A 26,522-nucleotide genomic window follows, 5' to 3' on the forward strand; every position below is an offset into this window, starting at 1 on the left:
AATTAAACACTTGCCAACCGCAAGACCAAGTCTCCAGGGTACCAAGACGTGTCGCGCCATGGCATATTAGATCTGAGGCAACTGGCTCTGTGCATAAATTACAATTTGATTTTTTAATTTGAAATTGTCAAAGACTCATTCATTATTTATAAATAAAATTATTAGTTCGATTTTTTTCCATAATTTTTATTGTTCGTTTTTTTTTTGTTTTGCTTTGATTTAATTTCTATAACTAGTAATGTTAAGTGTACAATTATTAAATATATTTATTTGTATTTATATTGTTGTTTTTTGTTTTTTTTTTTTCCATTTTAGTGTTTTTTTTTTAATTTTGTTCTATTTTTGTTTTTTTTGCTGATCTATCTCTGGTTGTTTATACGACTAGACAACTCCTTAAAAACTGCTACGGCTTTTGATATAGTTTGTTTACAATACATGCGTGACTTGATCTTGATACGTTTTCATTACATATATATATTTAAATATATATATATATATTTATATATTTATATATATAAACTTTTAAATATTTGGCATATGCGCTGCCAAAACAAAGTTTTTGTTCAAATGTTGGCATAGTTTTTATTATTTATTTTAATCGGATTTTTTTAGCTGATGCACAGTGGGCAAAGACTTATTGGTTTGCGAATAACTTTAACTGTAACTTTTTGCTATTTAGTTAATATAGCTAGTTAGTTCATTAGTTAAGGGCGAACTACTTCTTATAAATACAGCTTGCTGCCTATAGTTAGATATTTGCTTTATATGTACAAAACACTTAACATTCTACATATACGTTGTTTTTTTTTATTTTTTATTTTATTTTCGTTTAAATGAACATAATTGGCATTTAATCTCAATGCAGAAATGCAAAACATAAAACACATTTATCAATTTGTAATTAATTTTTCTGCCTTTCTGACTGCCGCTTAATACCCACTAATTAAAACTGCACAAAAACTCGGCCTTTCATTTTTTTTATCAGTTTTTACTTTTTTTTTGGTTTTGTTTTATAAATGTAATTATTGTTCTTCAAAAAAGTTGTATTTCATTTGCTCTTGCTGCTTTTTGCGCTATTTTTTCATCTAAAATTTAATTAAATACACTTAATGCTAACATTTTGATATTTTTTGGGCTTTTGCTGGTTTACAATAACAAATCGTTTATTATTTATGTTATAAGTACGTTGATTTAAATATTTTATATATATATATAAAATATATATATATATATGTATATATAGCTATCATTTTATTTGTTTATATATACTTAGCAATCGCTCAATCAATGACATCCTCGTCCACATCGTCGCCGTTGTCGTTGCCGCTTGAGGCGCCACCGGCATTGGCGGCCGCTGACATTAGCCCGTTGGCGCCCAATGGCGATTTGTTGTTGTCCTCGTTGTGGGTCACTGTGCCCCCGTCATCGGCGCCGCCGCCGCCGCCTCCTCCGCCCAGGCCCAAGTCGCTGTGATCCAGCAGCAGGTTGTTGTTGTTGCTATTGTGACCGTGCAACATATGGTTGTTGTTGTTGTTGTTGTGGTTGGACAAATGCTGCTGCATGGCATTGCCATTGTGCTGGCCGGAGAAGTGCTGCAAGTGGTGCTGATGCTGATTAAGCAGAGCACCGAGTGCGTTTTCTCAGACAACATCGGTCACGCCATACTGGCAGGCGGACAGGCCGGCGGAGTTGGAGCGCGATACTGGCGATGGCGCCGAGTAGGGGCTGCTGAAGCCGGTGGCGTGCTGCTTCGCCTTCAGCCGCAATGTGGCAATGCTCGAGGACATGCTGCTGCTCATGCAGGGCTCGGCGGCGGCGCGATACATGTACGGATTGGCGGGTGTTGTATACGGACAGGGTGCAGCGCCCACGCCCACATTCGTGTTGGTCAGCGTGGAGCCCATTGTGCCGGGTAGCATGGAATTGTTCATGCTCACAGCCACGCCGCTGGCGCCCGTATTGAAGCAGTTGACCGAGTTCTGGTGATGATTGCTGGTCACCATCGAGCCGAGTGGATTGACCGGCCAGGGGAATGGCTTTGTGCCCAGTGGCGACGGCACCTTGGTCCAGTTGTTATACGGATATGATGTATATAGCGAATCATCGGCAAACGGCTGCATGAACTGTGTGCCAAAGCCCGACTTGAAGTCTGCTGCTGCCACAGCCGCATTCATTGCATTCCGCTCGCGCTTGCGCCACTTGGCCCGTCGGTTCTTGAACCACACCTGCAATGGAAAGCAAAGCAAAGCATACAATGAGCTCAGTTCAGAGACAGACGTGTCGCACTTTGTTAGCAAGTTGGTTAAAGTTTTAAAAGCTTGTGCCACTGGCAACGGCAGCCATTTTCTTTTATTGCGCCTTCGTGCCGCATAATTTATAACATTGCCGCCAACTTGAAAATTTATGTATCCGTCTGTATGCTGAGTGTGTGCGACTGTGTGTGCGGAAAACTCCCCCAAAATGCAGCCCCCGCCGAAATCAGCTCCCATTCCCATCCCCCCATCACGTAAAGGGCGCTGCGTAATACGCATGTGCAGTAATTATAAATACAAATATACATAAATACTGCTGCCATTCTGTGAGCTGGTGTTCGTCTGCTGTGTGTGTGGGTGTGTGTGTTTGTGCCTGTGCCTGTCTTTGTGTTGCCTTTCCTTTTTAATGGAGAGCTTTATATAAATAAACTCGCCGTGCCACCCCCAACAAAAAAGAAGCAGTATACAGCATTCGAGTTGTGCCGGGGGTTGTGTGTCGGCTGTGGGGCGCGAGGGGCACGAAAAATAAATCAAAATTATTTTGCAAGCAAAAAGTACACAAAGCAAAAACAAAAAAAAAGAAGAAACAAAAGCGAAAAGCAAGTAGATAAAAAACAAAATGGCAACTTTGTAATTTATTGCTGAAGTTTGCGCAGCGCACACAGATACTCAGCTGCAGATACAGATACAAATATATATATATAGAAACATATATACAGAGATACAGATACGGATATGGCAAATGACAAAGGCACATAGCACGCTGTGCAGACGTTGCCAGCATTTCTGATGAGATTTCTAGTTTTGTCTTCATTTCTTTTTGGCTTACTTAAAGAGTCGCTTGGCCAGGCTAAATAATTGCGCTTTAAGTTTTCCCACCAGCCAGGCAGCCAGCCACTGGCAATTGCAATTGCAATTGCAATGGTTCAGGTAATTAAACCTGCTGCAGCATTTGCCGCTTGTTGCCGCCTTGCCACATTTGTACTTAAATCAACGGGGTTGCAAATTTATGGCCTGCCGATTGCGTAACTAACTGTGGCCACGCGCAGCTCGTATGCAAAAACTGGGCCTAAACGATGGCAGCATGCAGCGTGGCATGCCGCATGGCGCATGAAACGTTTGTTGTTTGTTTTGTGGGAACAAAAAGTTTGCCACGAGCCAATTTAATACGCATTTATTCGCTCGGCAATTGCTCTAATCGAATTAGTTGCGCTAGTTAATTGAAAACGCATGAGCCACGGCCAAGTACGGGCTGCCAAATAGAGCTGTAACTAAAAAGTTTGGCAGCGTGAGAAACGCAGCTTCTAGTTGCATGCAGCCTTTGGCCGAGGCATAAATCACAGCCGGGCCAATTTCAATAAGCCCCATAGCAATGTGTCAATTTGTCAAGGTACATTGCTCAGTCGCTGCAGCCTCATCATCATCAGCATCATCGACACAAGCATCAGCATCATGATGATGGCAAAACTAACGTCATCGATCTCGTCAACTGTCATTTTCACGTATCATTTAGCAAGTTGTTGAAGTTTGGGCCAAAAAGTAAAAAAATGCTAACGTTTGCATGATGGCAAATTGATGTGGCTGCATAGAGAGAGACGACGAAAAAAAGTAACAAAAAAAATATATATAGCTATGTGTGTGTGTGTGTGTGTGTGTGTGTGAAAAAGCAGCGCAATTTTCCACTCAACGGGCAGACACTTCAGCCAGCATCCAGCACCCGCTGACTCAAGCAGAAAATCCTAATTGGTTTTGATGACACCTCCTACCGCTACGCTCCCCTACCCTTTCAGCATCTCGCCTATGTTTTATGCTGCGCTTCATCAGGTAAAGTTGTTAAAAAACAAAAAGTAGACAGTTTTTTTGGTACACTCGCACAGCCAATGTGACCATGTGGCAAAAGTTATGGAACTGAGGTCGCCTTTTTTTTAACTAGGGGTCTTTTCTTTGAGTGAAGAGCTGCCATTTTGATTGATGGCCACAAATTGCAGCTAAATACGTTTTTTATTTGCTTAATTCTTGTTGTTGGTGCTTCCGTTGCTGTTGCCTCTGCCATTGTCGTCAAAGTGGCCCCTCACACCAACGGGCTGCGCTTGGACAGCATGAAATTGAAATTGAAGTGAAAATTTTGATTGCTAACAATATTGATAAGCATTACGAGACTGAAAAGGCGTAACGCAGTTGATTGCTTGCTTATGAGAGCAAGCCACTCATAAGATAATTGTCAAGAAACTTTCTAGATAAAATAAAATAAAGATAAATTTATATATGTGATGTATAAATATTAATAAAGAGTTAACAACTTTATCAAGATATTCTGTTGAATTTTGAAAGCATATTAAGCCTGCAGCCTAAACATACTTCAAGTGTAAAGAGCATCGGATTATAAGTTTCTTTTAGACTTAACTAATTGGGCATTTTCTAGATCTTTTTTTACAGCCTGCTGTTGACTTGCCTTGAAGTGGAATTCGAAATCAAATTTTGGCTTTTCCCATATCATTTTTCATTCAAGCTGATGAAATCTTTGCTTTGCTTAACAAGTTGTTCCACGATCAATTATTTTCCATCGAAAACTTAATTTTCCTTTGCTCCCATTCGGACTCTTAGCTGCCCATATTGTGGCACCTTTATGGCCATTTCTTTTTATGCCGCCACTGCAATGGCTTTTCTATAGACAGGTAAATGTTTGTTTGTTTCCAGGCCATTGCCAGCACCTGACCATAAAAAAGGAGCTGTTCGAGCTGTGCTACGATTTCAATTGCAATTTTCCTGCTCTGCCCCATTGAATGCTCAACAAATGTTTTTACGAGTCTGTTGCGACTGTTAATTGAATGAAATGCATTTGTATCGCAGTAATGCTTTAAAAAATAGAAAAACTCAGCCAGCAGACAAGCGAACATATTGCCATAATTGCTGGCGCATGTAAATCCTCAGATTAGTAGCTATCAGGGATGTCCGTCCAAGAAGCAGCCACATTTCCTGCCCAGCTCAGCTACTGCGACTGCTTTGTTTGCACAGACGAGACTGCTCTTTTCCACTTTTCTCCTTTTCTTTTTTTTTGACAATTTTAAACCCACCCAGATTTATATATATATGTATAGAGGTGTATACGCGCGTCGAGCGAGCTGTAATCCTTTTGTATATTTGATAAATTTTATTGCCTACGCTATTATTGCAGTCAAATGTTATTTTGCCTTTTACCAACCCCCCACCAAGCCTCTCGTGCTCCTGCCTGGACAGAGACAGCACGATCATGATAATTAATTCTCATGCGGTTTCTAATTCATTAAACAACCCTCGCTGCCTCGCTGCCTAGCTGCCGCACAAAAACTCATCCAAAGCTGCTGACAAATTGCCTCGCATTGTTTTGCATTTTATCGCGTGGTTGGGGTGTTGGATGTTAGCTGTTGGCTGTTGGCTGCTGGGAGGGTTGCAGCTACCCCCAGCCCCTCGTCAACGGCAGCAGCAGCAAACCTTTTGTCATCATATAATGGACCATAAAACAAACTGTATCAATATTTTATGCATTGAGCGCAACACATGTTTAGATTGACATAATTTCCCGACTACAGCCAGGCAGGGCATCCCTTCTTGATGTCAGACACTTGTTTCCGTGCCGCAGCTAATTTCTTTATAGTAGCCCCTCTCTCAAGTGTTATGTTAGACGAAATTTTAGACATATGCCCAGTAACAGAAATTTGCATAGAAAAACCATGAAATATGATTTTTTCTATTGGTGCCAGCAATTTGTCAATGGTTCTTATACAAAATTTTGTAGCTGCCAGATGTGTTTTATATATGTCAGCTAATTGCATTTACACATATATGAAACGTTGCCCATTAATGTCGAACTTGTGTCGCCAATGCTCATCAATACTGCCGATGATCATCATCAGCGCGATCGATCAATTCGGGCAAGTCGAGGCGCTGTCCCCATAATCATATCTAAAGTGTATCTCTGTCGTGTCGCTGTCTTGACTGACTGACTAACTGACAGACTGGCACGGCGCACAGATATCTATATAGATATTATAGTTATCGGTCGGCTATACATATATATATATTTGCCACACATATTTGCCGCTTGGCGCCACTTATGCGCATACAACTCCTCCAATTGTTTACCAACTATCGTTTACAAACAATTACAACTGTTGTGCGTGCGTTGTTTTGTAGAATCAACTCCTCTGGCTGCCTCGGTGGCTATCTTGAGTTGCTTTGGTCATACAAATGCTTGAGGCTGTCAATAGCTGTTGGGCTATTGGCGTGGTATGTTCAAACAGCTGCGGTGGCATTTTGATAAGCCGCGCGTTCTCGGCCCAGTTTACATAGAGGGCCATAAAAATGTTGTCCCGCTTCGACTGCTGCTGCAAACTGCAGCAAAGTTTTAGCCGCAATCGAGGCGGCAATTTATGGCAACTTTGCGCCACGGCCACTGCCACTGCCACTGCCACTGCATTGGCTAAGCCCAAAACTGTGGATGCAACATAAATTTACTGCTGCAACAGAGCGCAAAATGGCGACGGCTTTTTTGGCCAGTGAGCGTTTAAGCCGCGCGAATTCAAACGGCAATTTTGTAAGAGAGGGAGAATTTGTGTCTGTGTGTGTGTGTGTGTGCGTGTGTTTGTGAGTGTGTGTGTTGGGGCAGGAACATATTTACGAGTTGACGCTTGCATTTTGTTTGTGCTGCTGCTGTTTGCATTTGTATTGGTGGCAGCTACGTGCTGCGGTTGCATTGCGGTCATTTTAGCTCAGTCGCCGTTGCCGCCGCAGTAATTGCCGCATAATTGCACAATACATACACACACACACACACACACACACAGAGGCAGACACACAGTTGTTGTTTACAGTTTGCGGCTTTGATTGTGCAATTAATATGAAATGGGAATTGAATTACTCACCCGAACTCTGGCCTCGGTTAGATTGGTCCACATGGCAATCTCCTCGCGCGTCGACATATCCGGATAGCGGTTACGGCTGAACGTATGTTCCAGCTCCTGCAGCTGCTGCGAGGTGAAATGTGTGCGCTGTCGTCGCTGGCGCTTGTTCTTCTTATCGTTCTTTGGCTCATCGGCGCTGGTTGTCATCGGCTCATCGTGTCCAGAGTTTGATATGTTCTCCGTTTTAATTGTGGTCTCATTGACGCTGCGATTGCCTGTAAGCAAAATAATTACGCAGAGCATTAAAAATGGTCGTCGTTTCTATATGACTCGCTTCATAAGTAGGCAGCATTCGCTGGCGTTACTAATTGCCATGCAACCTTTAAGTGACGCCAAGACCCCAATCAAGCCAACCCCAACTCCACAGCCCACAGCAACTCGCAATGCTACTCCCACTCCCACTCCCACTTCCGCACCATGCGCCGAACACTTCAAACGAGGGCCGCCGACAAAGCTAGCCTAGTTTTTGGCTGCTACCAGATTTACAACCCGTTAATGTGTGTTCCGAGCGTGTCATCGATCATGGCGGTGTGCTCGCCCTTTGTTGTCGCTATTGTCGCTGTTGTTGTCGCTGCCGAGCACCGAAACTTAATCAAATAAACTAAATGACTGGTCATATGAAATATCAGTTTCGGTGGCTCGACAACGTCGTCATCATGTCGCAAATCAATGCACTCTAATCGAAAACTAAACGGACGCGAGTGAGTAAATTTTCGCCGACAAAGGCCAAGAATCACATCAACCCTACCAGCTCCCCTCCCATACCCCCCACCCCAACCCCATCACAATTATAACGTGCCACCCATTGGCCATGCTTTCGAAAATTATTATAAATTATGTTTCTTATCGATTAACACTCGCACGTATAAAATCAATAACCAGTCACTCGGCGCAGTGCCACAGTTCCACGGTTAGTTCGACCGAACATCATACGATTAGTGTTCGCGATATTTAAAAAAAATTAATATTAGTGGTTCTTTTATAAACAAATTGTATTAAATTTAATAATCTGATTAATCTTTCTTTCAATTGCTCATTTTAATATGCGAATCCAATCCTAACTTAAGTCCAAAAATTTGACTTGAGATTGGAAGATTAGTGATATTAGGTCTACTTACCGTCTTTGCGATCCCGACTCCGATTCGTTAGGGTTGACGATGATGAAGTTTGAAAGTTATTTAAATGTGTGCTATCCAAACTATTTGCTACGGCGGTCATGGAGCTATGACTATCACGAAAATCACCGGTTTCGGCCCAAACTGAAAAGAATAAACCAGCAAAGGGCACAGAAATATACAAAAAATTAATGTTTTAACATAATGTGTTAAAGGTATTAAAGGGAATAGTGCTTCGCACAAGATGCGCCTCCTTAAAGGCCCATAAAAATGGCGGATAATAAAAGGATTTATGGCTCGCCCGCCAGTGGAACAGTTTTAAATGGGCTTTTGGTTAGCTCGATTAAGTACACGAGTGTCTGGTCTTCTCAGCTGAGAGCCAGGACTTTGTGCGTTAATTGAGCAAAGGAGCGAACATTATGAAATCTTAAGGCTGCTTTCTCTTTATAGGTATACATAAGAAAGGGATAAAAATATTCTGACGAGTCTTGCGCCATAAATCGAACTCAAATGAGCCGTGCTCTCGGCTATCCTATAATAATTGCTGTAATTATTGCAGTTAGTCACGCCGAATTTCCTATTAATTAGTCAGCCTTTGACATTTTCCCCAATACAGATTTATAGCCAGACAATTGATATTCGGTTTTTGGGGTCTGCGCACCTTGAGGTGTGTGCCCATATGGCAGAGGTCCCGACTTCCTGGCCATCGCAACTAAATCTTATGGACTTCCTTTAGTTCAGTTCGGTTCGGCTCAGTTCGTTGCATAATTTATGGCCTTTTCACATGTTGTCAGTTTTATGTGGTTTTTAAAGTGCCTGCCCGGCTGGCTGCAAACACCCGCTGCGACATTTTTGTGAAACAATTAGCTCGTTGCTGGTGTGAAACTCGAGGGGCACTTGGGGTAACATTAATGTTCCGGCTCCTGCAGCCGAACTCTGCCCTCAGCTCAGCAAGTGTGCGCAGCTCAATTAATTACTTGGTATTTTCTTGAATTTATGCTGTTAACAATAGCACATTATATGGCATACATTCATGTGTTTTAATTATTAATTTATATTTTTAGCAAATCATAGTTGGAGCTTTAACTATATTCCCAAGCGTGCATGCAGTGATAAGCAGTTATTATTATGACAATATTAAAAGGGAATCTAACAAAATGTAGAAAATAATATCTCCCGATGTTAGACTAGTGGCAACCCCATTTCAACTTCAAAATCTCTACTTCCATTTATGATAGGCAAATTTATCCTTGTCTGCATATGAAATACCTCCAACTCCAGGTCTGCAAAATTAGTTTCTTATGATTTGGTTAAGGAGCTCACATATTGAAGACTTGAACAACATAAACTAATTGAAATATTTGCATGTCAATTATATTTTAAGGCTGGTTTCAAAGTTCTATTCAGTCTCAAGTTCACAGATAGCTAAATACACAAAATCCGTGTGGAATATTTATATATTTTGGAACTACAAATATATTTCCTGATTACTCAATGACTGTATTATGTGCAGTCGTAGCAAGTTTTTTAATGATCCGATCGCCCCTTAAATACCAAAATGATGCTTAATAGCCCCCGCCGCTGTTGTGTTCTTCTTCTTCTTGTTCTGGTTCTTGTTCGTGTTGTGCCCGATTTCAACCTGAGCATGTGCCGTCAAATGGGTCGCGAACGTCATCTGTGCCATCCGCTTAAACTGTAGCCTCCCGCTCTAGTCCGTAGTCCACATCTCTGTCGGATGGGAAATATAAAAATATTTTCTTAACGATGCGCTCTAAAAAACGCAGAGAAAAGCACGTACCGCAGCGATTTTTATTTGTTTAAATATTTCGTACAAATTTTCCCAATTTTCTGACTAATTTGAATTCAGATTTTTTATATTCTGTCTTTTCATCTCAAATGGAAATAGTTGTCGTCTGTCAGTTGGCGTTGACATTTTGTTGGCGCAGTTGTTGCGCGAGTTTTACACTGTTTTTCAAGGTTCGCGACATGTGTGAGTGGCAAGTGTCAATACGAATAGCCAAGCAAGTGTCTGGTGGGCGTTGCCCGAACATTTTAGCCATGTCAACGGTGCGCTGTGACAACAAGTGTCAGCCTTAGCGTCAGTGTCTTTAGCCGTATTATTAGTGTCAGCCATTTTGCAGAGGCGTTTAAACAAACGAATGAGCGAATTGCTGAGCCAAACCCAAAAAATAATAACAATGCAAAAGTCAATACCCACCCCTAGCTGAGGGCGCAACTATTAATCATGCAGCAAATATGATCATGCAGAAAAATGAGAAATAAATGTTTGCCTAAGCAATGATTTTGATTTTTATATCCTGCACATTTGCCCATTTGTCGCATTCATTCATAAACATTTTCCACACACCCATTTCCACAAAAACTTTGACACACGACACGGCAAGGCAGCCGTCGCCAGAGCCAGGCAGCTATAAATTATCCTGCCCGAGCTCTGTCAAAACCCAGGCGCTGGCTGCGGAGGACCGAGCCCAAGACCAAAACAAACAAACAATTGTGCACACAAAAGGCAACCAGCCCTGGCCAGGGCCTGGCTGTAGACATTTCTATATGGGAAGCTGGACAAAACGTACGCCCCGAGAGCGCGTCCTTTGACACGAAGCACAACCCAACAAAACTAAAAAAGAAGAGGAAGAAAAATGCCAACGTTTACTTGTAGCATTTTGTGACCAAAAACAAACGATTAATGTGACAGTTGAATTGGGATGCGCAAGCAAACACACACATACACACACACGTGCATTTATAGCAGACACGGATACAGCTTTAAGCAGTAATCGGAATTGGAATCCTTTGGTCAGAATGTTAGCCCTTTTTCTACTGTTGGCTGCTGCTGCTGCTGCTCTTTTGACAAGTTAGTTGCTTTCATTGTTCTCCCAAAATTAAACCACTCGGCTGCGGGGAGGTTAGAAAAGGGTTAAACGCTGCGGTTGCTCGCCACATAAATATATTATACACATATATATGTGGTATACATAAATAAATATATATTTTTCCAATTTCACGCTACATTTGCTCTGGCCAAACCGAAAGTGTTAATATGCGAAGGTTTTGTGGGCCATATGCTCATATTGTCTGTGTGCCGAGATGCCACAGAGATCGAAATATGAAAACCCTCTTCGAAATTAGCCGAAAATGCTGTAAAAATTAAGTTCGAGGGGAAAACTTAATTTTTATATGACACTGAAGCCAAGCCCGGGTGTATCACAACAATTCACAAAGTTAATCCTTTATAGTTGCTTTTGTGCAAGCCAGACAATGACAATGGCCGTACGTGTGCGACAGGAAGGACATACGTTATGGCCATATAATGAGCTTGGCTGGGCCACGAGCGCGCACACACATAAAAATCACTGCAATAACATTGACATGGCCCCAAAGTCCGAGCACAGCGAATCCCGGCCAGACATGCCAGCCAAGCAAGCCAGTCAGCTAGTCAGGCAGTCGGGCGAGCTCATTAGCCGACGTCCTGCAGATAAGGATAAGACATGCAGACCCCAATAGCAACTGTCGTTGCTCTGCTTCACTATGCTTTGGCCCGCTCAGTTGGCTTCGAGTTCCGTTGTAGTTTTCCACTGCAATGCCTTTTTCCGTAATTTTCTCGACTGTCAGCTCAAATTTTGGCTCCAGTTGATGCCGTTGGGTCATTTGCCCATCTGTTCGTTTGCCGGCCCGTCCGTTTGCCCGGCCAGAACTCTGGGCAGCGCCTGGACAGTTCGGGCAAGTTTGTTGCCTCAGATAATCTCTAATGCGACATTTTTACGAAATTGCACGATACGGATAATGAGAAAGAGGCGGCTGTGGAGTAGCAAATAGAACCCGTAATCGTAACCCAAACTTTCACAGCGAAGTTTTCCAGTGAGCAACGTCGTAATTGCGGTCGTGGTCGAGTTGTGGCTATCGCCGGAGATACAAGACAGGGGGCAGGGGCAGTGCAAAGTGAGGGAGTTGCTTGGTTGCCATAATGACATTATAATTTATATAAACGAAATCAGTGCCATCTGACAGAGAGAGAGAGAGAGAGTGTAAGAGAAAGAGAGAGAGTAAGACAGAGCGAGGCAGACAGAGCAGCCACATGTCTACGTCTGTGCGCCAGGATTGATATATGGGCAGTTTTTGCGTTGTCCGTACAACTCGCAGCACTTCAGCTGGAGATGGTGCAAAAACTAGAAGTGGGCGTCACCAATGGGTGATTATCATTGGTGCGGTCGTTCACAATTTATGGGGTGTTTGCTTGGCAATTGCCCAGCGATCTTTGTTTTTGCCTTGGCAATTGAGTACTCTGACATATGTGCGCAATTTTCCAGAGATTTGCCCGAGAAAATGCACTGATGATGAAAATTGCTTAAAGCGCCAGCATCCTTAAAGATACAAATTACAAAATGGCTGGCGAGCAAAAAAATCGATAAAACGTATTTATATTCATAAAGAAATTTTGAGACATGCCACATCCCACATGCCACATGCCACACGTTGAATTTAAAGCAGCTAACAGGCCGCACATCCTTGAGCACCCTGAAGTTGTGTATCTGTATCTGAGCCCTGCCGCATATGCGCTCTGTCGCACTCGCAGACGCTACAGCTTAGCTCCATTAGGAAATGAAGCCTTGAACTTTATAGGTGCTACGAATGCCGTGCTTAGATGTATTTTTTAAAATTACTATGAATTTAAGCCTTATATTATGTATTTTTGATAGACATTTTTGATCTTTATTTATAGATGTATCTTATCTTCTTTAAGATAATTTTGAGCTATATTTTAAGACGTATCTTATATTCTGATAGCATTCTCTTTCAATCCATCACTTTTATTTACAGTTGCATCTTTGCGCAGCTAATATATCGTCTGAGCAGCATATATCTCAATCTGCTCTTTAGCTTACTTTCTCTTTAAAGACTTTTCCAAATATTTCAGCTGAAATTTATCAAGGCCTAAAGTAAATTCTGAGACAGCTTTCTTAACATGTTCGTTATATTTATAGGCTCAACACCGACTCTCGAGCTGCACGTGCCATTAACACTTTATGCCAGGCACTGGCCAAATAAACAACCAGTACAACAACAACACAGACTTAAGTGAATGCTGCACAGATGTAAGTGCGGACATTAATGTATGTAAGCATGTCTATATGAACAGCAGGCCCATTAGATAACAAGATTTCATCAGAAAAGTCGAGCAGAAAATTCTCGCACTCTGAGCCACATATTTAAAGATACAGATACAGATACAAATATAGCCAGAGCTACACTTAGATACAGCCGGCAATTTCATATTTTATCAAGGGCTGCAAACGGCAAACATTGTCGTAGGCAAATAGCTCTACCATATCTATGTGTGTATCTGTTTCTGTAACAACTTGGCAAACAGGCAAAGGACTCGGACTCGGACTCGTAATAATAAACAATAAACAAAAAGACAAAAACAACAACAAAGGTGTAGCATGATGTTGTATTATTTGCCTAGCAGCCAAAATGTAAACTGCTCTGATTTTGGTTTGTTGTGTGCTTTCGAGGTTTTTGTTAGTCTTTGTCTTTGCTCTGGTCAAATAAAAAGAACTCATTTAATTTTTTTGTGATATTTGTGACCAGATAAGTGTCTAATTGATGTTGTCAGAGAGAGAGAGAGCGAGAGAGAGATGCAAGGTCGCAGGATAATGGGTCGATTCAGGCTTCATTTTATATAAAATGAGCACAATCGTATATAGTTAGTAGATAGAGAGAGAGAGAGAGAAAGCTCTTGAGCAGTAGAGCTGGCAGCTGTTGACAACATAATTCAGCTCGCTAGACAAACATGGCCAGCTGCCAGTCGTTCAGCAGAGACATTAAAGAGTTGTAGTCCGGGGTATTAAAAAGCATTAACTTTTTATTGTTTTACACGCTGCATCTCGCATACATATACAACAATAAAAGTGTATAAAACTTGGGGTAGAAATTACTGTACGTGAACTTGAAATCCTTTGAGCGCAAAATTTCAAATAAAAACACGCACAGAAGCCATAAAATAATTTTTAAAAATATATAGAAAAACAAGCAACTAAAAACGAATTCAAAAGCTGCCACTGACTGTGTATTTGTGTGTGGCTCATAAAAAAGTGCAACAATAAAAAACAAAACAACAAAACACAAGCGCTTCCACACACAAATAAATACTTGCGCAAATAGAACTTAAGTTTCAAAAAAATGTCTGTGTAGGTGGTTGGATGCTGTTTGGGGAGACCGGAGATACGGCTAGCAGAGCTAACCATTAAATTGGCCAATAATTGAAAATCCAATGGCAATTGCAATGTGCAACAGTCCAAGCAGCGGGCACGTTGTCCGACCATTATTTAAACAAGAGCGTAAACAATAACGACAACAACAATAGCAACAGACGGAAATTTGTTGCCAACATCGTCCGCACCTGCAGCTCCAGCTGTCTGTGTGTCCCCGTCTGTGTGTGTCCTGGTGTGCATGTCAAAGGATAACTGCACTCGTGCATATTTTAAATGCGCACATTTTTGTGTTAAATTGTTTTGGCACGCAAATAAATGGCCAGGCAGCTGCGACCACAATACCAACCGCCAGCCGTACCGCCCACTTCACTGGTTCGTTGCAGAGTGCAAAGTTGGCGAGGCTGTTAACCCGGCAGAGCAGGTGCTTAGGGCATAGGTTCAAGGGGGACAGCTAACAAATCTCTCAGCTAAGTCAGACAAATACTTATGCGATGCTTAAACAAATTCGTTGCATTCATAGATATCATTCCGAAAAGGGAAAAACTTTCTGAGGTAGCTTTGGATCAAACAAATGGAATAGCTCGCAAATTATGTCTACGGCTACAAAAGTTTTTAGTCTGAATTATTTAAGACAATTATGGAATAATTAGCTACATTTTATAGGGATCTATATAATGTTCCGAGTAATGAGATTATGGTTTTAAATACTTTTTAAATTATTAATCCACTGATAGTGTGCATTCAGAGTATGATAATATTTCCATTAATCTATGATTGATTGATTGATGAACATATGCTATACATTGAATTTCCAATTAGGATATTTGGGTTAAGCCAAAAACCTTACCAATTAAGCTAACCAATCCCGGAAGATGACACATTAATATATTAGAAACAAAATAGTAAAATAATTAAATTCTTAATTTAATAAACATATTTAGCTTGTATTAATTAATGTATTTAAAGACTCAATTGCAATCTCGTGCTTCTTCAATACAATTGAGAGATCATCTGAAGCATTCATTCACCTAAGCAACATATTGCCTGTCTCTCCGCTTCCAAATTCCCATAACAATTAGCCTAAACGGAACAACAAACACTTGACTGCAATGCACATATCAAATTTCCAGCTATCGAACGACCCTCGGAGCTGACTTCACAGCATCAAAGCGCAGGCAAATGGAATTGGGAAAGGGAGTGGGAAATGGAAGAGGGAAATGGAAATGGGAACAGTGTTGCCTTCGGCACTACGCCAGAAGGGTGCTCAATTAGCCGTGACATGCGCAGCAAAAGTGAAATTTGTTTGGCTCTTCTTCTTCTGTATTATTTCCCATTTTTTCATGTATTTCGTTGTTGTCGTTTGCCTTTGTTACGCTTTTATGAAGATTATGCGCTAATGATTACACAATGATTATGAATATGCATGAGGCGTGGATGTCGTCACAGAATTACGAGGCAATGCCAGTGGCAGTGGCAGTGGCAGGGTTTTGCCTGCGTTGTATAGAGTCGACAAGTGGCCAGCAGGAATTTTTGCACATTGTTTAGAAATTTACGAGCATCGCATGAATGATGAAGTACAAGTATTGAGAGCGTGAATGATTGCCATAACGGATGAATATTGAAATGCCGACAGCTGTGGCTGACAGTGGCAAAAATACGCAATGATTACGAGTATGTGAATGTTGACACTTGTTGAAGATGCCACCAACAATATGCAATATTTACACATCAAAACACACACACCCGCTCATACACATATATATTTATATATACATTTGAAGCGCCAAAGAAAACATCACGCATACGCACCGCATAACTGCGACGCTGCGTGAAATATGGCCGCATTAATTACTTGTAAATTTGTTAGATGCTCAGCGGGCAGATGACTAGTCCCCCAATTTTCAGCCAAATAAATTGAAGAACAAATTGGCCAAGAAATTGACGTGGCGGCCAGGCCTTGCCCAGCTGGCCCCATAAACTGTTCCAAAATTATGGGGATCGTCTCTATTCGGTACTTACTTCTGAGTTTCTCGAGCGGCTCGTGTTTCGGTGTGTGCGGCGGCACAACGGCATGATGCGGATGCTGCGGATAGCTGCCAACAAGATCCTGACCGGCGGCCGTGTGATGCAAGTGACTGAGACTGCTGATGGGCATCAGGCTCGAGATGGCGGGTGAGATGCTGACCGAGGAGCTGGAGTCGTGGAGACTGTGATGGCTGTGCAGATGCTCGGCACCAGAAGCGCTGCTGCCGCCACCGTTTACAGTGGAGCTACCACTGCTCAGCGCTGTGCTTGTGGTGGTGGCGCTTTCTGCCGATCCCGCCGAGCCGGCACCGTTGGCGGTGCCCGCGCTCACCAAATCCTGCAGGCAGAGGCCTGTCGATTCGGCAGACATGGCCTCCAAGCCGTTGAGCGCACCGCTGACAATGCCACCGCCACCACCGCCGCCCGCAATGCCGCCCGGACCGAGGGCAGTGGCCGAGCTGGTGACCACACCCAGGCCGCCACCAGCAGCACCACAGCCGCCGGCAGCGGCGCGGTCCATGCCTAAATATGTCGGAAAAATGGTGGAAAAGCTCTGGGCGACAGCCTGGTGCGGCTGATGGTGATGATGCAGCGCGGACTGCTGATGCGCTGGATGCGCGGGATGCAGTGGCGGCAAATGATGATCCCTGCCGTTGAACTTCGTCGTGACGACGTCCTTAAAGTGTTGCAAGAATGTCGTCGTCTTGAGGCCGGTATCTTCCAACTGTGGCGAAAGCAGATCCAAATTGCAGCTGTTCCTGAGCTCTGCGGCGGCTGCGAAGCGCGCTGCGATGCTGCAATCACAAAAGAGTTGAATAATGAACAACAAGTGTTAGCTGGCTGGCATTCAATGTATTTTAATTGTATTCATTATCGCAATTACTTTCGCTCTAGCTCTATCTTTATGTATCTATATCTGTATCTCGGGCTGTATCTCTGGCTGCGGCTACCTGGCAAAGCAAACGCTGCGCATCGCTGCGCAGCTGTAGCGAAGCGCTTTTTGTTTTTTTATCACATCGAGGCAAACAGTGAGCTTAACCCAAACACCAGGCAACGGCAACTTAACACCAAAGACGTCAAGGGGTTAATACCACATCAGCAACACCAACATCTCAGGCTGAAGATGCCGATGCCAGTGCCGTTGCCGTTGCCGTTGCCTTTTTCTCGATGCTGTGCCCTGTAACCGACTGAGGCAATGCGGTGTGGCGTTGGGGCAATCGTAAATCGTTTTGGTTTGCCAGTGGCGGGTGCCGCGCTTGCCGAGACGTTTGCGACTTAAGTTGACAACGCAGGCTACACTACATGGACGGCAGAGCCAGACACAGAGATTCCTACACCTACACGCTCTTATCGGAGAGCGCAAGCGGCAGAGAGCTTGCAAAGATAACAAGCTGCTGCTTATCAATGTAACAATATTTACATTTCTGTGAATTTTTTTCTTTCGCTTTGTGTTTTTATTTTATTGTTGCTGCAGCCGCAGAGACGCCGTGTTGAATTTGGCAACCGTGGCGGGTGGGCAATAAACTCGGACGGGGCTCCTAATAAATTATCTAAAAATAAATATGAAACTTAAAAAAAGAACCACAGAAACATTGACAGCAACAGCAGTAGAAAACTAGCCAGAAATGTCCGTAAATCAATTAGCTGAACTATTCCAGGTATACTAGTTGGCCCTAAGTAAACTCGATTCACGATTCACGATTCGCGTTTCGCTCAATTCTGATCGCGCCTGGCACATTTGTGCGCTATCAACGAAGCCAAACAAAGCGCGCGTTGCAATAAATTCTTATCTAATCTCAATCATAACAAAAATAAAAGCATTCAAAAAATGAGAAAAAATGAAATAGAAAGAAAGAACTAAATAGTTGTAAAAAATTTAATAAATTATACAGCAGCAGGGAAATAAAGAATAAAAAAATATATAAAACATTAAACAGAATTCTTAACTTTCCAGTCGTAAATCCCAAAGACTCAAGAGACATCTAATGTAATCAAATATTTATTTGTCATATTTATTTGTCAGCGCCTGCCTTAAATTATGCTGAATTTTTGTTGTTTTTGGACAAATTTATTAAATTTCAATTTGATTTGTCACTTTCGATTTCGATTTCGATTTCATTTGCGATTTGAGTTTTGCCTCAAATTGAAAATTTATACTTGATAATGCCGCTTGATCTGCACTTGATCCCTAGTGGATTAGTGCGGCTGTAATATTAAATTGCCTTGCGGTTGTTTTAATAACAATAATAAACATAATTTCACATTAAACAGATTTATATCGCCATGTGCCACAGCGTTTTGCTTATTTATGGCCGCACGCAATTTTTACCTTAATTTTTTGCTTTTTTTAATATCAGTTTTTTTTTTTATTTTATTTGACGTGTCGCTGGAGATGAAAAGTTTTGCATTTGGCATTGTTATGGGCTGCTCATTGAAATATTGTTGTCAATTCGTGCGGCATCATTTGTGGCATATTTATATGCCGCAATGCATATAAATATTATTTTTTGTTTGCTTTTCTTCTTTTCGTGGAACATATTCGTTTTATTTTACTTTTTGTCAAGTCATTTTATTTCAGAAGTGAGAATTTATTTACATAATGATCTTCTAAGACAAAGAATGCCAGAAATTATTTTATGCCACTTTATGGCCGCAGCTTTTGCTCTTGTTTTCCCCACTTTTTTGTTGGAACTGTCGACCGTCGACTCGTCGTCGCAGCCTCTATGCGGCAACAGTTCGGCTGCCCTCTGCACCGGTTTTGTTATCGGTCGCTGGCAGAGCAAATAGCAAATAGCAAATAGTTATAGCCGTAGGTGCCAAGATTTCTATGTTTCGCCAAGGTCATTTCTATTTAATTCGATAAATGTATTTCAATTTAATTTCAACATTTGGCTCCTTCTTCGAATATCTCTGTTTGTGTACTTCGGTTTTTTCCGTACCAAAAAAAAATTAAATAAACAAAAAAAAACACAAATTCGCATTTAATTGTTTAAGTGACGTCAATGGCAGTTAGCGTCTTTGCTTCTTTTTTGTTTAGTGAGCCCAGGCCCCCTTACAGAATAAATGCTCCATGAATGTGAGACAGTTTATGGTTGCACTGTCTGACAATTATGAGTTGATTTATGCTTGGCGTGAGAATGCAGCTAACTAAGCTCTAGTTCAACAAGTTCTCTTATAGCCAGCTTTAGGACTTGAGTTTATTTTCGGGAGCTTTTGGCATTGTTATTTTATCAAGCAGTCAAGGCCTGGCCTCTCTATGAATGATAAACAGTGTTTAAATTGTATTTTTTCCGAGTAGTATTGGTCGAAGCATTCAATAATTTACAATTTGTTTATAGAATCTCTCCATAACTCAAATCTATTTAGGAATTCTCAAAGAATTAATGAATATATATATATATAAGGCGACAATTTGTTTTCATACGTAATTTAGTCAAATATATTATATAATTATAATTATTGCATGGAATTCATTCTAGATCATATGATATATTTTTAAAGACATTATTGAAATAATCCCACAATAAATGTCATAAACATCATCTCTTTGCTCTATATGAAATCTCTTTAATCTATTTATAAGATCTAAACATTAAGTATAATATTTGGTTTATGGGTTCGGGGTTGACTTATCCCAGAATAACTCACCTCTCGTTTTGTAGAAAGGAATTCAAATTAATCCACTTGCTAGCGCCGTCAATTTGACTGCTAGAAATGATCCTATGCTTCGGCTAGGGTTTCTGCTGCGATTGTGGTTTGAACTTTTGTCTTTAGTTTGTTCGTTAGTTTAGTGTTTAGCACTTGAGTGAATGTGGGGCAAATGTTGTGCACTTTGTAATAAATCAAATTGCTTTCATTTGAATTTCATTGGCTTTATTGGCTGACGCGAAAATCAAGAAAATTCCCTAGATCTCAGATCGTTGAACGTAGTCGAAATGTCGCGTGGGTTGCGTCGGCTATAAATCTTTTGGAATATTTGAGAAGTTGTCGGGAATTTATTGATAAATGAGATACTAGAATCTCTGCGCGTTTATTATTATTGTTGTTGTTGTTGCTTTTATTGTTGTTGTTGTGATTGCAACAGATTTGTGTGTTGTTTGTATATTTGATGACTTTCGATGGCTAATCAAAGGCTAAAGCATTTAAAACGCTTTTTATAGTTTGCACACAATTTGGCATCGCTTGCTCTTGTTGTTATTGTTGTTGTTGTTGCACACGCGTGTGAGCGAGACGGCAGCTCGGGTTCAAATAAAAATCACAGTGATTATGTTAGTGATTAATTTTAAGTAACTCATGGATATGTTTTTAATGCGACTTTGATGCCAGCTCGTTGCTGTTATAGCCTCACAGACAACGGCACACACACATACACATATGCACACGGACACGGACACGTACACACACACACATGCACACACAAAACGCAATTGCGGTGCTTTTTAGCACACACACATAGAAATAATCAGGCGGTGTCGTGGTTGTGGTCGTGGTCGTAGTCGGTATATTCGGCTGTTGATTCTAAATCCGCGTCGGCTTTAGTGTTTTAATAATTTAATCCAGCGCGTAATTAGGGTAAGTATATGAAGTAGCTCAAATGTTTGATTGGCTGGCGGAAGCACACACAAAACGGAAACACAACGCGTCTGCACCCGTAACAGGACGTGGCTGAATTGAAAACGAATTCGAAAGCACACGCAAAAGTATCTGTTGGATATGTCGCAGCGACGGCAGCGGCAGCGGCAGCAGCACAAGCAGCGAGTGCGTGACGGCAGCGGCAGTTGTTGCTGCGGGCTGTGGGGTGGGTTGGGTGTTGAGCAGCTCGCCTGTTGGCCTGCAACTTGCAGCGACTGTAACAAACGGTAAACGCACACGAGCACACACACAAACACAAACACACACACACACGACAGCAGCGAGTACGGCGAGCACTCGGCGAGTAGCTGCCAGAGTCACGACAAACGAACGTTAAGCAGCGGCGACGACTGACGGGCAAACGGCAACTGAATAGCGGAATTTGATTTTACCAACTAACTCGCACGCAACGCGAACGCCTCGCATTCACATGGCCAGGCGATGCTATCTGTATCTTATCTGTCCACGGGCCCAACAACAACGTGGGTGCGAGAGAGCGCGCACATGTCGGCGAGTAGCGAGTGCCATAGCTGCTGCCGGGTGTGAGCGAGAGCCAATGAACTGTGCACGCAGCCAAGACACACCCCAAATGCCGTTGCCACTGGCCGTTTATCGCGCACGCACACACTCACACACTCACTCACTTACTCACTCACTCTCTTACTACCGCTACATCGCCCTCGTTCATGCTCGCGTGTTCGCTTGCTCTCTCTTTTTTTCTCTCTCTCTCTCCTTCACCCTAATGTTTACAGAGCGCCATTGCTCCAGTTCTGTTGCCGTTTCTCTTTTAGCTTCTGCGTGTGCCACGGCTTCAGCCTCCCTGCGCGCGCGCACCTATCGCCCTGGTGTCACCCGCCCAAGCCCCGTCCCCCTTCACATTCTCTGCTATTCTTGCTGCTGGGAACTGTTTCTGTTTATTATTTGGCTGCTGTTGTGAGGCGCTCTCAAGGGTTTGATTTGTATTTGTACTTTGTGGGTCCTTTGTGCCCGCTTCTGTTCGACCGCCCCCGCTGCTGAGGCTAAGGGCAACAGAAACCGTTACCGCTGTCGTTTGGTACGTGCCCGTGCCCGATTCCACAATGTTCATAATAATAAGGCTACTTCTATCGTACACTTTTGAGGGCTGGCTGTCTTTTTACTGGGTGTCAAGGGCGTTTTGTTATCCCATTATTCTCCGTTAGCCGCCATTGTTGGCTCTGCTTCTTGAGGCTTGAGGCGCTCCTGTGCGCGCCCCTCGACTCTGACGGGGACTCTGCGCCCGCCCTGCCTGCCCAGCCCTACCATGCTGTGCTCTCGATTGTGCACAAATAAATAAATAACTGTTCTTTTTGACGTATACCCGCTGCCTGGATCTGTGCGCTTCTTCCTGACTTTGCTACCCCGGCGACACCCCTACCCCTACCCTTCCCCATCCAATCCACGGTCTGTTTGATTTGCTCACTCCGGCGCAGTTGGCAGATACTTTTTGCCAAAACGCTTGGAACAAACGATATTTATTAAAATTCACAACAGCTTTTGTGCAGTTCATAATTTTGGTTTTTATTTCGCATTTGCCTGTCGGAGTTTTTTCGTATTTTGTTTTTATGCTGCGTGACTCAAATGGGGTATTAGCGGAGAGGGGCAAGCGGATCTAACCAGACAAAATGGTTTTCTTATTGTGTCAATCGGATGTGCGAGCAGATTATATTACTTATTGATATTAACCTAATACTTAAGCATCCTATTTACGAACTACTCTCTCTCAGTTTCGGCAAGCAACTAAATATGATTTGTTCTTATAACCTTTTCAGAAAATAAAGATAAGATAAACGTTAGGCATCTTGTTGTTTAAGGAACAGATGACATTCGATTTGCAATTGAGAAAGCATTCGAAAAAGTTTATTAGATTAGAGCTTTGACAGCCAGATAGACGGAAGTGCAACCTTGTAATCTCTACAAGTGAACGCTCTCCAAAAATCGTCCACTTCAGAACTCAGACTTTGTCGAGTTGGCAGGCGGCAAATGCACTTTGAAGTTATATAAACTGAAGAGAAAAAAGCGACTTTCGATTAGTTTTGGTCGAGCACAGCACTCGGTGGAGCGCCTATTGCCAGGGCAGAAGCTGAAGTACTTGCGTATGTCACTACTTTAGAAATATCATAGACCATTTATAGACGCAATGGTATGGAAAATGACTTCTGTGGTGCACACGATTCAGTCGGAAAACCCCCCGGTGAATAACACCTGCCAGTTTATGTTGCTCTCTGACTCTGGTCTGTTTTATGTTGATAACCTGCGACCAAAAGGGTTAAATTACTTTGGGTTTGATGTTCTGTTGTCCTGTAATTACATTTGCGTCACTGCAGGACTAGCATTTGGTCTAACTAAAGCCCATTTTTATCATCAATAACCAATGCAGGGCGAATGGCAAATGCCAAATGGCAAATGGCAAAGGCCACTCTTCTATTGATGACATGATATCTATTTTGGGGCGCAGCGTTGTGGGATTTACCCAGGCACATTTCAATTATAAGAGAAAAAAAAAACAAAATTAGACTTTCGACTTGCCTGCTTGATAGCTGCCGGGACCGGGCCAATGCGCAAAAAGGGGCTTTAACATAGTTGTGTGTTATCTAGCAATTGGAATGTTTCAAAACAAAATGGCGAACCTCCACATAAGGGCTACGTGCCGTAAACTATGTGTGCTGTGGTTAATTGTAGTACAACACGAAAAGACGATATTTCAAGAAATTACTAAATAAAAACTCTTTTACAATTTTGGCTTTCTTTCTTGGTTTTTTATTGTATTTCCTCCATTTACTTTGAGCGTAATCTGTCAAGTGTCTGAATGTCTTGTATCCTTTGATGGCCGAACAACAAGACTTAATGCTCAGCATTCGTGAAGTCGCACGCGCACACAAAATTGATATGCAAAGCATTCGAAGGCGGCCAAAAGTGCCACAAATCTACACCTAACGCACACACACACACCCACACTCACGGACACATAGAGAGCTGTAGCTACATGCACATTCGCATCCTCATTCACGTCCGCGCCCTTGTTGTTGTCACATTTCCCTTTTTAAGCAACTACCAAAAAGTTCACAGCAGTCGTTGCAAAGTTCAGAGCCATTGCTCAGTCGCCAACTAATCCGGCCTAATCCCGAAACATGACGAAATGAAATACGATGGTGCGTAGGGAGCGCCGAAGATGTCGCTGCCTGCAAATGTTGCCCCTATTTCTTCCCATCCATCCCATGACGTCGTTCTGTTCTGATCTAATTTTGTATGCCTTATGAGACGCGCGACGTTGGAGTCGGAGATGGAGATGGAGTCGGAGTCGGAGTCAGAGTTGCCGCTACCTCTGCCGCTCTTATTCCCTTCGCTGAAGTGGGCAACTCTTTCGCAAAATGGCGGCATTGATTTCCTGCCCGCCTGCCAGCGAAGTCAATTTTCAGGATTTGCGAACGGCTTTGCTGGCCAGCCTTACATTCTTTAGCACAGATCTCTACGGAAAGCACTTCCCGCAAGCAGTCAATAAACTATACGCACACACACATACATACGCACACCCACACATGAGTGTGCCAGCTGCTCAGTGGCTTTTTCCGGCTGTGAGTGGCTCCGTCGTTTGTTTGTATTACTGTGCGTAGCATGTCCTTGTTGACATTGCCAGCTCTGTGGCAGCTAAAGCAACGCCTTGCAAAGTGCCAGCTAAAAAATCAGTGGAAATAAACCCACAAAGCTAGTGTCCCTATCAAGCGGAATGTTTGAGCACCGAAGCCACCGATCGGAGCAGAATCGAAGAGCAGTTCAATCAGCTTCCAGCAGCCAAGCAAATTGCTACACTAATTAATAAGCGCAAAAGGCAACAATTCAGAAGAAAATGAAAAAAGAGCATCAGCTTCCACCAACTGCGGTCCAAGCAGCTGGCAAGTGGTTGAGGCAAGGAGGACAGCCGGCAGCTGGCAGCTGGCTGTGGCAGCCACGTTCTCTTGCGGCAGCATATCGATTTAAATTAATTTTTGTTAGAGAGATGCTCAAGCGAAAATCCTCCATTACCGTAAAGTACTTGTAACAAAGTCCCCGGTGCCATGATGTCGCATACATATGCCGGACAAGCCAGCAGAAAAAAAGAGAAGATATCGGGAAAAAATACAAAATAAAAGGCCAGGCTAGCCGCAGGTCTCGGACTGCTGGAGCTGGCAAGGGTCGCAAGGTGGTACTAACAAATTAAGCGACACACACATCGTGTTGTGGACGCCGCCGGAAGTAGCAGGACCAGCGAAAATATGATGACATTTCCATCTTGCGGACACAAAGCGTCCGTGGCCAAAAGTTACATCGATTGTTGGCCAATTTATGCGCGGCACGTGGTGTGTGTGAAATTTCCATTTGTGATGCCGATGCTGAGGAAGGCGCTGCCGCAGCATCCGTGCTGCAGCATCCTTTGTCATCTTCTCACGCACACACACACTCACACACTTATACACTCGCACTCTCTTTCCCACCTTATCTCCAGCCATTCCATGACCCATTCACTCGCCGCTGCACTGCGGGTCGCTGATTGGCTGCGCTCTCGCCACTCGCTACTTCATGGACACGCCCAACGAGTGCTGCGTCTCGGGGGTGTGGCCTGTTCGAATTTTGTGGTTACATGCGCAAAGGTCTCGCCAGAGTGCGCACAGATTTCCCCAGCCGCAGGATGCGTTCTTCCATGCGTGCCCCTCTTTGGCTGTTGCACATTTCCCTGTCCGGCGGACTGACGAGTGGCGCGTTCCAAGATTGGCTTTGTGTGCTCAACAGCAGCCGAACAGCTGTTTGGGATTGTTTTGATAGCATTTTAACAAGAGAGTTGGCAACACTAAGAAGAAGAAAGAAGAATGAAATGAAAAAAACGTGGGCATGAATACGCAACACAAAATTGATAGCCTCAACTTGTGGCATTTAATTAGGCCCTTGCATTACTTGGACTTTGAGCAAAAGTAAAAAAATGGAAGAAACACTTTAAGCATTGAGCTGCGTGAGCTCGCTTTTGTGAATAGAAAGAGAAAGTCAAACTAAAACCATTTCTAAAGGCTATTAACAATTAATTTATACACTTCAAATTCAAGGCAATTCACATTTGATTCAAATTCATCATTATTATTCTTACAAAGGGTTGCTTATGGTTCTCAAAAGTTAGTCAACTCCTGAATAGTTTTAACAGCTTGACATTGCTATATAATATTATTATCTAGATTTTACCTTTACAACTCTTGATTCTTGCCTCCAATTTGTAGAGAACATTCTTCAGTTACAATCATCGTGCATCAATCATTGATTGTGCTTTGTAAACGCGATCTCGAC

The 26,522-nt window shown here is 42.7% G+C and overlaps 1 protein-coding gene and 1 long non-coding RNA gene across 2 annotated transcripts; both read right to left on the minus strand.

Annotated features, from left to right (window-relative positions):
- Positions 1-1,550: 1,550 nt before the first annotated feature.
- LOC111602001 (pituitary homeobox homolog Ptx1) lies at positions 1,551-17,104 on the minus strand. The gene is made up of 4 exons (XM_023318890.2): positions 16,557-17,104; positions 8,311-8,451; positions 7,154-7,407; positions 1,551-2,225 (listed from the first exon to the last, which is right to left on the minus strand). The coding sequence occupies exons 1-4, from the start codon at positions 17,080-17,082 to the stop codon at positions 1,641-1,643; spliced, it is 1,506 nt and encodes a 501-aa protein (XP_023174658.1). The 5' UTR covers positions 17,083-17,104; the 3' UTR covers positions 1,551-1,640.
- LOC111602002 lies at positions 9,963-10,177 on the minus strand. Its single transcript, XR_003944311.1, has 2 exons — positions 10,106-10,177; positions 9,963-10,035 (listed from the first exon to the last, which is right to left on the minus strand). It is a non-coding gene; the product is annotated as an uncharacterized LOC111602002 (long non-coding RNA).
- Positions 17,105-26,522: the final 9,418 nt, after the last annotated feature.

This window comes from Drosophila hydei, unplaced genomic scaffold (genome assembly GCF_003285905.1).
Source record: "Drosophila hydei strain 15085-1641.00,03,60 unplaced genomic scaffold, DhydRS2 tig00008119-arrow-pilon, whole genome shotgun sequence".
In the NCBI taxonomy this organism is placed as follows: Eukaryota; Metazoa; Arthropoda; class Insecta; order Diptera; family Drosophilidae; genus Drosophila; species Drosophila hydei.